The 15,171-nt window shown below is 40.0% G+C and overlaps 2 protein-coding genes across 2 annotated transcripts; one reads left to right on the top strand and one right to left on the bottom strand.

Moving 5' to 3' along the window:
• The first annotated feature begins 268 nt into the window (after window positions 1–268).
• Window positions 269–5,483, top strand: trmt2a (tRNA methyltransferase 2 homolog A). Its single transcript, XM_068605328.1, has 12 exons — window positions 269–380; window positions 915–1,553; window positions 1,884–1,992; window positions 2,256–2,437; window positions 2,707–2,821; window positions 2,919–3,034; window positions 3,125–3,236; window positions 3,402–3,524; window positions 3,934–4,009; window positions 4,147–4,263; window positions 4,350–4,446; window positions 4,570–5,483. Exons 2-12 carry the CDS (start codon window positions 928–930, stop codon window positions 4,721–4,723), a joined length of 1,827 nt encoding a protein of 608 aa, XP_068461429.1. The 5' UTR covers window positions 269–380; window positions 915–927; the 3' UTR covers window positions 4,724–5,483.
• dgcr8 (DGCR8 microprocessor complex subunit) lies at window positions 5,477–14,731 on the bottom strand. Its single transcript, XM_068605326.1, has 14 exons — window positions 14,599–14,731; window positions 13,000–13,963; window positions 12,126–12,285; window positions 11,620–11,762; window positions 10,921–11,332; window positions 10,602–10,799; window positions 10,060–10,161; window positions 9,736–9,834; window positions 9,418–9,500; window positions 9,124–9,224; window positions 8,763–8,869; window positions 8,495–8,622; window positions 7,776–7,889; window positions 5,477–7,372 (listed from the first exon to the last, which is right to left on the bottom strand). Exons 2-14 carry the CDS (start codon window positions 13,684–13,686, stop codon window positions 7,289–7,291), a joined length of 2,418 nt encoding a protein of 805 aa, XP_068461427.1. The 5' UTR covers window positions 13,687–13,963; window positions 14,599–14,731; the 3' UTR covers window positions 5,477–7,288.
• Between the last annotated feature and the right edge of the window lie 440 nt (window positions 14,732–15,171).

The following is a 15,171-nucleotide window of genomic DNA, read 5'->3' as shown; positions in this document are numbered from 1 at the left end:
TAATAAAGGGGCTGAAATATTATTAAATAGATCTTCTGTCATTTTCGTCTTTGATGTGCTGTTGTGTTGCATATGGTAGATCTAAAGTTTGAATAAATAAATACAATTGAATAAAATTAGTAAAAGGTTAAAAAAAGTGAATACATGTATTGTTAAATAAGAAACGGGAATAATTTAAACGCATTTATTTAATTAATAATTTTCCACTAAATAAAAGGATAAGTAAAGTACCCAAAAGGGCCAATAATGTTCCACCTTTTCTAAAAGTCTTACTACCACTTTAAATGAGTTCAGAGTTCTCCGCAGCACGTGGTTAAACCAACATGGCGGCGCCCTGTACATTTTTATGAGAGTGAAAATTAAAGTTGGGTATACAGAAGGTAAGTACATGCAAATCATTGCCTTGACTTTAATTGATTGTGACCGTTGCTGATGTTTAGCACGACAGGAAACAGTAAATTTTTAGTGATTAAAATAGATAATGGCGAATCGTTTTTCTTCAATAAGAAAGCACGCAACTTCAGTGCACGTTCGTTGCCACCTCAGCTTTTCGCTAATATTGCAGAACTCTTTGTGCACTGCAAGTGAATATAACCTCGACGTACAGACATAACTCAAGTCTGTAGAAGCAGTTAAGCAATTTGAAATTGTAAACGTAACTATTTAGATGGTCTGTCTCCTGAAAGCAAGCGTGATTTGAGCAAATGTCCAGCTGTCGTTCACTGTATATATGTGTGTGTGTGTGTGTGTGTGTGTGTGTGTGTGTGTGTGTGTGTGTGTGTGTGTGTGTGTGTGTGTTAAAAGGAGAAAACTAATGTCTTGTAATGTTGATAAGACTGTTTAAAACATTATTTTTCACATGTTGTCTTTCTGAATGTAAGATCAATCTACTAATCGTTTCGTTATTTTTACAGCATCAACAGAGTGATGGCAGATGCTAGCGGCAGCCCAGTGGCTGATACTCCCTCAAGCGACAAGGAGATGCCTGATGACCTCCCTCAGGTCTCCAACAACGATGACGTAATGTCTGGCGACAAAGCTGAAGGGGGGAACGAGACAGTATCTGGCCAGGACATGTACCGCTACGTCAAACAGGACCTCTTCACATCTGAGATCTACAAAGTGGAGATCAGGAATCTACCCAAGTTCACTGGTTTTAACGACCTGAAGAAGTTCCTGGCCAAACACAGCCTCAACCCGCACAAGGTCAAGCTGTTTGGCACGCAGAAGTTTGCTTTTGTCACCTTTAAGAATGTAGAAGACCGTGACAAGGCCATGAAGATGGTTCATGGCATGCTATGGAAGGGCCAGGTGCTGAGTGTGAGGCTGGCCAAGCCCAAAGAGGACCCCATCCTGAGGAAGAGAAAGCAGCAGGAGGAAGGAGAGGGCGCGGGAGGGCAGCCCCCATCCAAGCGAACAGAAGAGGATGAGGGAGAGGAGCCGCTCAGTGTCCAGATAGCCAACGTGGTGACTCCTCTGTGGAACGTGCCTTATGAGGAACAGCTGAGGATGAAGGAGCAGGAGGTGGTGGTGGTTCTGCAGAGACTGGCCAAGTGAGTGGTTTTATTTATATTGAGTCTGATTCATCCATCCATACATGGGTTAGGGTTAACCAGATCTACTGCAAGTGCTGTACAGCATCAACACTATAATTTGACCAAATGTATTGAAGGGCCAGTACCATATTTGTGGAAGCTCCTAGCGGCCCTATCTCCTATTCTCATCATTGTATGAAACACTTAAAAAAATACGATTTAGCACATCACATTAAAGCCTTTCACGCACACTGTTATTGTTTCAGGCATTATTTCAAATTTTACTGAATGACTGCAAAAAAGTTGCAAATCAACATATACATTAATCCTACTCTGTTTCCTTTTCAGAGAGATTGGTGCCAACAACAAAGCCATGTTGCCATGGCTGTTTTTGCAGAAAGGGAAGTACAACAAAATGTGCTGTGCTCTGGAAGCTATCCGACCATCTCCGACACAGGTATCTACACGTTGGGTCTCACTCATTTCACATTATATAAATACAATAGTTCTACTGAGATTAGTGAGGATCCAGTAGGCTAAAGTATTTCTCTATATTTCTTTAAGAGGCACAAGAATGTATTGTTTTTATTGTTTGTCACTTTGTACAACATTTCTTTTTATATTTCAAAAAAGTAAACTCCATTGTTTTGCACCTTGTAATGCAGTAGTGTCTAATATCACACTAATCCTGTTCATATTTGTCTTCCTGTATCGTGGCAGACGGAGTACAGAAACAAGTGTGAGTTCCTCATTTCAATGGGTGCAGATGGCGAGGATAAGACCATCGGGTTCCGCCTGGGAAAATATAAAGGCGGCTCCTGTGCTGTGGTGGAACCAAGTGAGACGAGCCACGTCTCAGCCGAGGCCAAGAGTGTGGTCAGTGAGTTTCAGAAGTTCATCAGGTACCTTAAACATTCATTATTCCGTCTGTATCTTTAATATTGCTATTGTTTTCTTCTTTATAGTTTATTTATGACTTTTTTTTAACTTACTATGTGTCTGTGTGCACTGCTGCTGTAATCCTGCAATTTCCCCACTCCGGGACTAATAAAGGATGATCTTATCTTATTATTATTGTTATTATTTTAGGGGTTTCATTCACATGCGACTTTAAATATAATCAGACACTTTTCCACTGTTACATTTAATCTCGCTACTATTTTGCATGTAGGACCACATCGTACTCTGTGTACAGTCCTGAAACATATGAAGGACACTGGAAGCAGCTGACTGTCAGGACTACAAGGACCAAACAAGCCATGGCTGTAGCTTTCTTCAACCCGCAGGTAAGGAGGACTTGTTCTTTGTGACTCTGTTTTCTGATAGTGGAGTCGCACAGTTTTCTTCTTTGGCTGTCTCAAACATGTTTTATTGACGCCCTAGAAACTTGAAGCGGAGGAAGTCGATGCATTAAAGAACTCCATGAAGAAGTACTTTACAGAAGGAGAGGGGAAGGATTGTGGCCTTACCTCTCTTTACTTTGTCAGAGAGGGTCAAAGGTAAGAAAAACAGCAATGGCCTCAGAAAACAAATGCAGGACAAGCAGTGGAAAGCAGACTATAAAAATATGTGTGTTTTTGTTTCCTCAGGACTTCCCCTAACCTAGAGGACTTGCCCTGTGAGCTGGTGGCTGGAGAGGGCAGCATTCATGAGGAACTCTTGGGTCTAAAGTTTAGAATATCTCCTCATTCCTTCTTCCAAGTAAGAAAGATCTACTACACATTCATGGAAAAGTCCTTTCGTGTTTGTTTGGAGTTTTGTATTGTGTTTTGTTTTACGACACACAAATGTGTTATGGTTCTGCTGTGGTGTCTGTCTTAGTGAGACAACTGTGCCAGTGTGAAATGTGCCTGTGTTACTGGGCAGGTGAATACAGGAGCTGCAGAGGTGCTGTACTCCGCTGTGGGGGAATGGGCCCAGCTGGACCAGGACAGCACGGTGCTGGATGTGTGCTGTGGGACGGGAACCATCGGCATCTCTCTGGCGAAGGTGACATCGTTGTCTGTAACAGCAACTTAGTTCACCTGTGACTATGTTTTGATAATTACAATTGACAGGAGTTAGTAATGGATACTATAATAGTCTGCACTTGTTAAATAACTTTTGCATCTCATCCTTTACATGTATACCTTTTTTTTTGTGTAAACTTTTACTTTTGAAATGGTGCAAAGAATAATACCATTCCTCCAATGAATTCAAGTCCTAACTTGCTCTCACATACAGTGACCCATGTGCTGTTTTAAACATCTTTTTATCAGGGCGTGTACAATTATTGGCAAAGAGGGATTTATACAAAATTGTAAAAAAAAAAAATATTGAAAAAAACTTTTTTAATTTTCTTTCTGTGAACATGGTGGTTCTGGCAGATTTCAACATCTTTGTTCACTTTTGTCTTTAGAGGGTCAAGAAGGTAATTGGTATTGAACTGTGCAAAGAAGCCGTGGAGGATGCCAAAGTTAACGCAAAGCTCAATGGTAAGAGGCCAGATGGCATCAAATGTATCTGATTATTATGCCAATTTCACACAAATGTCTAATAGGATAATATTATGTAATGACTGGTTAGCAGTAATTCTAGTTTTGACCAGTTTTTCATTTGTTTGTATTTGAAGGTCTGAGTAATGTCGAGTTTCACTGTGGAAAAGCAGAGGACGTGTTCCCCAACATTCTCAATTCTCTGGTGTCACCAAACATCACAGCCATTGTGGATCCGCCGAGGGCAGGCCTACGTGAGTACACGGTCAAAACTGTGAAAAATGAATGTTACCAACCTCAGGGTTTGTCACAAGATTAAGTTTTTGTCTTTTTCAAACAGATTCCAAGGTTATACTTGCTATCAGGAGGGCAGAGCATCTGAAGAGGCTGGTTTATGTCGCATGCAATGGAAAGGCAGCCATGAACAACTTTATCGAGTGAGCCACCGTGTTTTTTGTTTTTTTTTACCTGTTTTTGAGGAGCAGTAATGAATAATTACATTTGAAAGGTGGCCAATTCTATGAAATGGTGAATCTCATGTTGACATTTTTGTCTTTTAGTCTGTGCAGAACCCCATCCAAGCGAGTTCATGGGGCCCCATTTCGTCCAGTTCGAGCCATGGCTGTGGATCTGTTCCCTCAGACCATCCATGTGGAGATGCTTTTGCTTCTGGAAAGAGTGGACTACAACTCCCAGCAGACCAGCAAGCAATAAGGGACATTATGATATCCACACTATTAAGTATGTCAAGTACAGTCTGCCAAAATGTTTTTTGTTTTTTTTTAAATCAGGATTTCCCACTGCATATGAGGTCTTTAATAAGAATGCTATTTGGAATTGGTGTCAAAATGCCTGAACAAAATATATTCTTGCGTTTCATTGGAACATGCACCTTACTTTGACCCTCTCGCTCACATCCGCTGTGCAGAGGATTGTGGGTCAAAACAGCCAGAAAAGGATGCTGGCTTCTGAATTTCACAGACTGTTAGAAAATACTCCTGGCATACTAAACAGTGTTATAGTTTGGGTTTTTGAACGTTCAAAGGGTTTTACCTTTTAGAAGCGGCCCCTGTTCTGAAATTTCTGTTCAAAGCATTTTTTCCTCTGTTGGTAATTTAGTCGGCAAAGCCTTCTATTCGTAATTTTAAAGGGTCAGTCCATTCAAATAACATTCACCCCTCACCAGTAATGCAAGATTATGCATGCATTAAAGCTGGTGTTAATGCAATATGCTTTGCACTGTATTTGGTTCACTGAGCATAAAGACAGAACTTCTGTCAGATGCGTTTAATCAAAAGCAGGTTATCATATTGCTTAAACTTTGTCTTCGTCCTCCGGATACCTTGATCGACTGTTTGTGAAAAGCCAGAGAAGTGAGTACTATTGAATAAATGGCTCAACCTATTAAAGTGCCACCTCAGTTTAACCGACTGTTTTATCATTTTTGGACTGAATAAAACTAAAGGCTTTCAAATTAGTCAATACATTTTATTTGCATAACAGATCGCTAAAGTCATGGAGCTCAGGTTGCAATACATACTTTGTTTTCTAAGCAGCAACATCTCAAACAATTCATTGGTACAACTGAACAGAAACATGAAAAACCAAATTTTTTTTTCTTCTCACACTGACACACTTGGCAAGACAAACACACAGAGGGAAAAGCACATTCCTAAAGCAATTTACAATACCACAACAGCCTTGTTTGAACTGATGTCTTTGAATATTTTGTAGAGGAAAAAAAAACAGGCCAAATACATGCCAAAGGAACAGTTTCTATTATTCCAGCAAGAAGTAGGTCTATGTATTTTCCTCTATAGATGTTCCTAATGTACAGATTGCAACATTCTATAAAATGCATAAGACTGTATGTAAGCTTTGGTATACACTTTCATCAGCTTCTGTTGGACTAAATTATTTGATCGCATTTTTTTTTATATTTGAGTACCAAGTCAATTCTAAAAGGCTGCTTTTTTTTATAAAAATGCATTCTACTTGTGGTCAGAAAATACTGTAACGATGGCAATCGTACACAAAAAAAACTCCATACACACTTCATTAAGACAAGTCTTAAAAATCTGCACATGCTGGAGGCATTTTCCCTCAAGTATTGGATGTATTAGGGCTGTCTTCAGTAAATTTCTAATTGGCTAAACAAATGCTTCATCAGGTAAAGGGGATTGGTCTTTCCACTTCCCGTTGAAGGGTGTTTTAGGTCCAATTCAATGTATTATACTCTGAGCCCTTCATGAAATGGATTAACTAAGGCCACATGTCAACATGGTTTCTTAAGGGCACCACAACTGAAAAGCTACTGAAATGTACCGACTGGTTAGTTGGTAAGCATGGCATTAGTACTTTAATAACAAGCTAGCATGAACTAAGAGCATTAAAGAAATTAACATTTGTCCTCAACATATTCCAGTACGCTGTGCTTGGGTTTACTGCAGTGTTGGCATGGGAAGTAGGACATCTCTTTCTAGCATTGCCAAAGCAAAAGTAACAAAAGAAAAGGCAACAGGTACCTACAAATGCAAGACACCTCAAATATCCCGAATGCAACTACTTATTCCTGTACCAACAACGAGAGCATTCAATATAAAATATTTGACAGGACACAAGTGCATAACAATAGTTCTCAATAGTCATCACTTCACAATGCATGTTTCTATCGCACAAACCAAGACGGCAACTGTCCATTCTGAGGAGGGTAAAAAGGCCTATTTTGTATTTATTACCCAAAATATCCCGAACACCAAACATTAGAATACCCAATAAACAAGTAACTTTGTTTCTCAATGAAATGAATGGTATAAATACACAAGTACGAGTAGTCCCTTTCAAATACTTAAACTACAAAACAAATAGGTGCTGGTACTCTGTGACTGTTGAAAACACTTTCAAACAAGACAAAAAGGTTTGTAGCGGTTCTTGCCAGCAAAGAAACATGCATTTGTATTTTGATGTAGTTCATGTTACCGTCTCTGCAGCCCAGGTGATTTCTTTTTTTCAAGTGCCATAACGAGGCTGCATCTAGAGAGGTAGATGAGATTTGCTCTATTGTCTGTTCATGCATTTAGATCTACCCTTACATTTACCAGCCGAACCAATAGAACAACAAAACATGGGCGAAGGATGCAAGCAGTTCTACCGGCCTGGTCAATGTGTAACAAAATTTCCAGTAGATCTCAGTGATGCATAACTAAGTGAAAGATGGTGGGGTGTGATGTCTGACAGTGACTGGGTTTCAGTGCCGTGGTTCATCAGTGATTTCGAGACTTAAACGTCAACAGTGCAGAGGGGTTCACTCCCTGGCTGGGCAGACTCCATTATGGTCATCTTGGGTTTCTTCCTTGTTTCCTCCTGGTACACAAATACAATAAAGTCACCATGTTGTTAAAAATAATCAAGCTCAATCCATTCTCAATTCCTAAATATACAAATCTTGGCAGTGGCAATGTAATTTTGACCACCGGAGACAGACAACTATGCCTGTTAAGATGCATCCCTCTTCTCAGCCTCAAGTGTGCCTGCAATAAAGAATTGAGACCCTGCAGATTTACTGTTTGCCCAAATAACATTCTGGGTTTATTTGGAGCAAAACCACCACATTGTTTTTCCCTTCTGGTGAAAAAGTAAACCCCTTTGGTTCTTGTCGAGGGAAGACCGTGAAAACAATAGTAAAAATAAAGATATACTAGGTCGAAGGAAAAAAAACAAAAAACATTTGTTTTCTCTTCATATTACACAAGTCACCCAGTCTCACCCTCTGCTTGGCTAGTTTTCTCATTTCTTCTTGTAGTTTGTTCAAGATATGAAGGTTTGGCTTGTTCTTTTTGGCATACTGCTGGAGCTCGATCACACTCTTGTCATTGCTCTCCTGCAAAAAATATTTTGTTGTTTTAAAAGTCAATGAGATGTCATCTTCATTACCAGGATATCAACATAAACAAGGCAATGTGTTCACATGTCCATGGCCGGACAGCTGAAACAGTTTAAATATTCCGAACTAAATCAACCCTTACAGCTCATTAGTAAGGGTTGATTTAGACGTTCTATTTGAGTGAAAGCAATGTGTTAAAAGAAAGGTTTAAAGAATAGTGTATTTTTACGAGTTTAGCTTTCTGGATTGATACATGAGCTTCAAGTTGTTAGCATTGTGTGCATAGTTCCATTTGTGTGTATTTTCCCCCCCAATAATGTCACTACAGACACCCAGTCTATAGTACTGCACATGAATATTAGTATAGCAAAAATCGGCCACTTAAAAGGCTGCCAGTGACTACAGAGAGAGGGTTTTATGCTTCAGGACATTTTTATTGCTTTCAAGTGTTTGACGGTTGACCTTAATGTGTTTATTAGCAAGCAGCCCTACCGGAGATCAACATTGAACAGAAAGATTAAAAAAAACAAAAAAAAAAACATTTCTTTTCCAAAGTCTCCCATGACCCCAGCTTTACAATAGGTGCTGAGGAGAGTGCTTACCTTCTTGACCAACTTATTGCTCTCTCTGCCATACATGCGCAGCAGTGAGCCCCAGTTCTTCACGTGGGGATGAAGCATCTGCAAGATCTTCTGAGATGCTAGTTGTTTGCCAACCCTTTTATTTTTGCCTGGTGGCACATGTACAAAACATGTGACTGAAAGCTACACGCATGTCGCCACAAGGTCAAACAAAGCAAACATGGTAATTCAAATCAACACCAACTCTGTTCAGTGTTACATGGCTACAGGAGGATTAGGGTCAACTTACACCAACCACGCACAGTGTGCTTCCCACACGTCATCACATATTCACTCTTCTGGTTTTTCCCCGGTATCACTTCAAACTTAATGCTTGTGTCTCCCATTCCATGGTTTCTAAATAAAAAAAGACAATACATTTTAAATACAACTACAACCCCGCCAACAAGGACAGGTTCTGCCCATTTCCTTAAATAAATCATATGCATTAATACGGAAAATTAACTAATATCCCTTTTGTTCAATGCAATGAACTGTGTTCCATTGCATAACATCTGATTCAACTCAACTGCTCATTATAGATATCTTTAAAAAATTACAAACTATTTATGAAATGCCCTTTACTTGAGGAATTTTGCTTTAGCTCTTACCTTTTAAGGCACTCATGAAGAATCTGATATGGCGAAAGTAGTCCTGCTTTGTTGGTCAGCTCATACACCCTTGAGTCTTCTATATTGATATGATTAAAATACTGTGGAGTAGAGTACACACAGTGTTAGCAAAGATACATTAATTTAACATTCAAGGGAAACGCATCAGACCTATGGAAGCAATTGTCAAAATTTTGTTAACTGCCTTCCATTTTGGGGAAACGCTCTTGAACTTTAGCTTACGCAGTTCCACTTCATTAAAAAACAAGGGTTGAAAAAAGGGGGAAGAAGTACCTCCAGTTCATCGCCCTCAACAGGCTTCTCTTCCGAGGTCTGCTTCACAAAGTCAGGGATGAGGATTTCCAGTGTGGCTCGAGCTAAAGTTACCAGTAAGAGCAAAAGTAGTTTTATGCATTACAACAAGCAGATTTACCTGTGCAACTATCTACACATTAAGTATATAATGATCAGCATTTCCAAATTCCTCCATAAGACCTCACATCAATCCCAATATCTTTATCCACAGTAGTACTCTGAGAAAACACAATGTTTATTTAGTTGGGAGACACACAAACCAGGCAATCACAAGTACTGGAAATAAAAATAACTTACCAGCTTTATTCTTGGCAAGTTTTTTACTGCTTGCGGTTCCTGTGCCGTAAGTTACTCCATCTATAATGACTGACGCTCCAAAGGGCTCACTTGGGTTCTCTATGTGGCACACAAAATCAGTTTGATTTGATATTTTGTAACAGTCAACAAATTGTAATGTATAACGAGGCAACAGCAATACTTGTGTGGACATGTCTGTAAATACAAAGAAGGTGATGGAAATGTGAAATTATTTTCTTGAACAATTCATTGCTGATAAAGCCAGAGTTACATCGAACTTTAAACACCTACATTTCCAAAGGACATTTGGAAAAAAGAACTTACCACATTCAAAAAAGTTGTAAACAGGTCGAACCTTTAGGACACGTTGCATATATTCATGCAAGATGCAAACCTCCGACTTCCCGTTAGGGTTGATGACAAATTCTGTTACGACAGAAAAATGGAAATGAATCAACAAACACATTAGATAGACAGCTTTGATATAATAGATATGTCACTCGCAAATAACACATATGGATATAAAGGCTTATAAAAACGGTTTCGCTAAAGATTCTATGTTTAAAATTAGCAAGTTAGTTTTTACTTTAACTACACTGCTGCATAGTGACGACCAGTCTGACAGGCAAAGGCAATGCAATTATCTCGGTCAGGTTTATCATAATGCAAACATACGCCACCTAAATGCATGTTTTTCATAGCCGTTTATTTTATAATACAAATGTCAGGTCAGGCTTTACAGGCAATATATAAAAGGATATGGTTGTTTTGTATACCGGTTGTTTCATTTGTTACTGATAATATAAAATAAGTCCCGCCATCCTCTTAAAAATGAAAATAGAAATATGAATCTATATAACCACTACCTTTCTTAGTGGGTGCATCTTGAACTGACAGTGTGATGAGTTTCTGGTTGGCAGGCAGGATAGGCCTCTCTGACTCTGCCTGCTTCCTCTTCATGTCTCTGTTGAACTGCCTTCGCTCAGCCCAGGTACGAAACTTCTTCACTGTGACTTGTTCAAAATCAAAGCATTTTTCCAGGTACAGGCGAAATTCTTCAAGTTCTGAGGGAGGTTTTATCAAGTTATATCATTCAACAATACACAGCGTGGTGACCTCCAGCAGCAAAAACAACAATTACCTTTCAGAAGTTTATCCCTGAAAAGTACAATAAAAAGCCCTTACCTATGGACTCATCCTTGCACACCTCCACCTTGGCTTTGACTTGTCCTAAAGCTCCGTGGGCAAAGTTACAGAGGTTGAACCCTTTAACCTCCAGGCCGTTATTGGTTGCAGCCTCTCCAACCTGCCCACTGGTAGCCACACTGGTGGGAGGGCTGTTTTCATGCTCCTCAGCTGGTGCATCTGACTTGTCTGCTTGCTCTTCATCATTGGCCTCGTCGCTGGGCTTAACAGGAGACGCCTCTGAATTGGGCATCTCCTCTGAATTGAGCATCTCCTCTGAATTGAGCATCTCCTCTGAATTGGGTGTCACCTCAGCATTCGGCGTCACGTCTCCATTTAGTGCCTTGGCTTCACGATCCTTCATTTTCTTGTAGTGTAAACAAGGGATGCTGCTGGTAGGAGGGTCATGTTTCTGTATTGAGAAAGAAGACAGTTTTATCACAAAACGTTAACAGTATTTCAAGAACGGAGCTGGAATATTTCCATGACCTTAAAAAAAGATGACACTAAGGTCATTAGTTGTAACTTTTGATATTATGGGGCAACTGCTGAAAACTGACCAGGACCACAACAGCAGGTGCAAAATGTATCACTAAGAATTCTGTTTAGTGTACTGACATAGAAGTGCACCCAACTCATACGTAGATAAAAACAATCTGTGGCAAAATAATTAGACATGACACTTGTGTTGCCTCTTACCCTAATGCTGCCAGTCCCAAGGAAGTAGGGTCTGGACCAGGTAACAACTCTGGTCTCTCTGTGCAGGTAGACAGGAATGCCCGAGTTATGGAATGTCATGATCCATCCATCCGGTAGAGGCTCAGTTGGTGGACGCCCACGACCTGGCAGAGGGAGGGGGAAATGTAAATACACTTCATTTAATTACGACACTATTTATTTTGGGGGAAACTTTTGAATTAATGAATTACTAAAATACTTGTATGCATTACCACAAAACTCAGAATTGTGTCATAATCAGTTGAGTGGTTTTCAGGCTTCAATTTATTGTAAAAAAAAAAAAAATAGTTTTAATCTAAAGCTGGGTTTAGGTTTGATTATCATGCAAGGTAAGAATTGTTAGGACCAAACATGCAAGTAAAATGTTACTGAACCCTCGTTTTTAAATTGTGCCTCATCGTAATAAAACCACATTTCACATTTCCTAGCGAGTACCCAGCCCTAAAACAGAGAGATCCACCACTCACTCTTCAAGACAGTCTTAATTTTGGTCATCATGGGCTGAACACCTCCTTCATCTGACGGATGATCACTGTCCCCGCCATTATTGTCCTCTGACGGACGCATCTTTTTTGGGACTGGCATGCCTTCTTCCAGCAGAGCATCAACATCATTGTCAAACTCCTCCTGGAAGAGTCAATGATTAAGGCCAGGAGAGAAGGATGGGTCACCGGTTTAAGAGAATTGTGTCTGGTGTGATGCCATAAAGTGAAAACTGGATAAAACAAAACTGTGCGGCACTTCACCACAATAAAAAAAAAATCTCATCAGTGCCACTTTGTGGCATAAAATTCGGCAGATTATATTTTTAGATTCATTTACAAATGTTTAGCAGCTATGATTTATCTTTTTTTACTATTGCATCAAAAGAAAACACAGCATTTATTGGGATACAAAAAAATGGCACTAACCTCTTCCAGCACCTCACATGTCATTTTAAGTAACAAAAAGCAAAAAATAAATAAACTAAAACAAACATTTCTTAATACAGCAGCTGTAATTTTCTCCTCAATCTTATTATGTCACATTTACAGATAAGCAGCAATATAACACTGGCATTGCTAAATGTTATTTTTCTGACCCAGTCTGTGTTTTGCATTGCTTTTATTTTGACTCAACAAGCTTATTTTGGTGTTGTTGTTATTGTGGATGTTGCTGCTATGTTTTACTTTGCTATAGCAGTGGTCTCATTGACACGAAAGCGATAGTAAATGACAAAATGTTAATGTCCTCTTGTTTGGAGTGTAGTGGGCATACATTCTTTCTGTTTGATTGTTAGGGGCAAAATGGGTGTGGAACTGATAATGATAGAGGTTACTGCAGACATAAGAACAGACCTACCTCATAGGAGAAAGTCACAGCCTCTTCATCTGCTTGCTCCTGCTGAACTATGACATCAGACTTAAAGCCACCAAGCTCTGCATCATCATTATCCAGGAAGTTCTCGTAGAGGTCATCCAACTCATCCAGGACAGCAAACTCTACCTTATTATCCAGGTCTACCTCCGTCTCCTCTGATCCTCTGCAGGCTATGTTCCCTGCTCCAAAGCTTCCCACAGTTACTTCCTGCTCGCTAGTTGAGTCATGCATCTCACCATTAACACTGTCTAAGCCATCATCACTTCCTCCCTCCTGCCCTTCACCTGTGTACAAAACCTTCCGGTCTTTGCTATTGCTGCTTTCAGTGAAGCTTACACGGATCTTAACATCTCTGAGCAGCTTGAGGTCTGGTAGAAACCCGGTGACTTGGGGAGCGTGGCGGGCTGTTCTGGGGCACGTTGGGTTGGGATTAGCCTCATCTGAGAGGTGGCTATAGAAAGTTATAGAGCCCTTGCTGAGGGGCTGCTGTGGATTGGCTTCCCCATCCCCTGGGGTGTATGTGTATCCATCACCACCAGAGCTAACGTCCATTAGCTCTGCGTCACTGGACGTTTGCAGGGGAGGTGGTGGAGGTGCTCTGCCCTCATCTTGGCCAAAATCATCAGGTGGCTCCAAGGGGAGAGGGGGTAGCACATCATCTATTTCCATTTTCTCTTTATAGTAGACTACAATGTATACAAGGCGATAACGTATTCTAAAATCTGAACTGTTGAGAAACTCTGCTTATCTAAAGCCAGAACGCATGCAGAAGCACATCCCTGTATAGACCACGTACCAGAGGTGAAAATGCTAAGCTGACTACATTGTTCTTTTCATTAATGTAGACAGCTTTCAGAATCACTGTCTCAATTATTGGAAATCACAATGCATTCAGCTTAATATGGGATCTAGGCACTGATCATCCTCCACTTGTATCTTCTGGAAGCTAGGGGAAAAAGGAGCAGTGAAAGTAGTTAGTTAAGTTAGTTCAACTTTAGGAGTAACGTTCTTGTTGTCTATATGTTATACGTTGTCCTTTTTAAAAAAAATGTTTAAACTGTTTTTTGCACTTTATTATTATCATTATTTTCACTATATGTTGGACAGAAGAGAAACGTACTTTCGATCTTCTGTAAGTTTGCACTGCACATAGCACAAAATTGATAATAAAAACGACTTCGATATTTGGAGAAGATATTGAGGCCATGATTAATCCTGAATATTAATTAATTGGCGTAAAGCTCAATATATTTAAGATAGGCTACTGACTACCCTATAAGTGTTACTACTAAGAAGATGGAATGAAAGAACTTCAACGTGACGTAACGTTTTGCTTGGACACGTGATTAACGTTCATCCAAGTTTAAATAACAAGCAAATGAATACTAAAATAAAATAGTGAGGGACCTCGTTCTCGCGCATCTGGTTCGGTCGACAGCTGCACGTCGGGCCGTTAGTAACGTTACCATCTATGCTAATGTAATGTGCTAGCTAGCACTGATAAGGCTGTGACGTTACAGATCTGCGCGGCAGCAAAACTGGTAAGCTAGTCTGACAACAGTTTATTGCAGACATACTCACCGATAAATATGACAAGACTGTCTTCTAGTAGGCCCCAGGCTACCTTTCTAAATTATGATATTCTCGACGCAGCGCCATACTGCCTCAACTGCAGCCCCGCCATCTTGAAGAAAACCACAGCGGCAAACCTTCTCATGTCCCGCCTCCCAATACCGGCGTTTTCCGAGTGATCGATCAGCAGGCCAATCACAACTTCATTCATTGACGTCGACCTGTATGATACAACCAGAGCCGTAAAAAGAGAGAGTCGCGTTAAGGAACGTTAACGTGCTTGACTTTCAGGAAGCACCTGGCGGACAATTTGCGTGCGTAGATTGTGAATTGTGCGAATTAGTATTAATTAAATCTATCGATTAAAAATGTGCATTAAGGAAACAAATATACGTATTTAGATTGATAAATTTCCTGTTTTTTCTCTAAGTAGTGATTTGCTAATATTTGAGGATTAGTGAGTGTACAGCTAAACTGTTTTGTTGACACATTTTAGGCTAAAACTGACTCGTTTAAGGGACCAGTGTGATATTTAGTGGGTTCTAGTGGTGAGGTTGCAGATTGCAAGCAACAATATACCCA

The sequence above is a fragment of the Clinocottus analis genome, unplaced genomic scaffold (assembly GCF_023055335.1).
Source record: "Clinocottus analis isolate CAN_PGR_092001 unplaced genomic scaffold, fCliAna1.0.p SCAF_7, whole genome shotgun sequence".
NCBI lineage: Eukaryota > Metazoa > Chordata > Actinopteri > Perciformes > Cottidae > Clinocottus > Clinocottus analis.
This window is presented reverse-complemented; position numbering and strand designations above follow the sequence as displayed.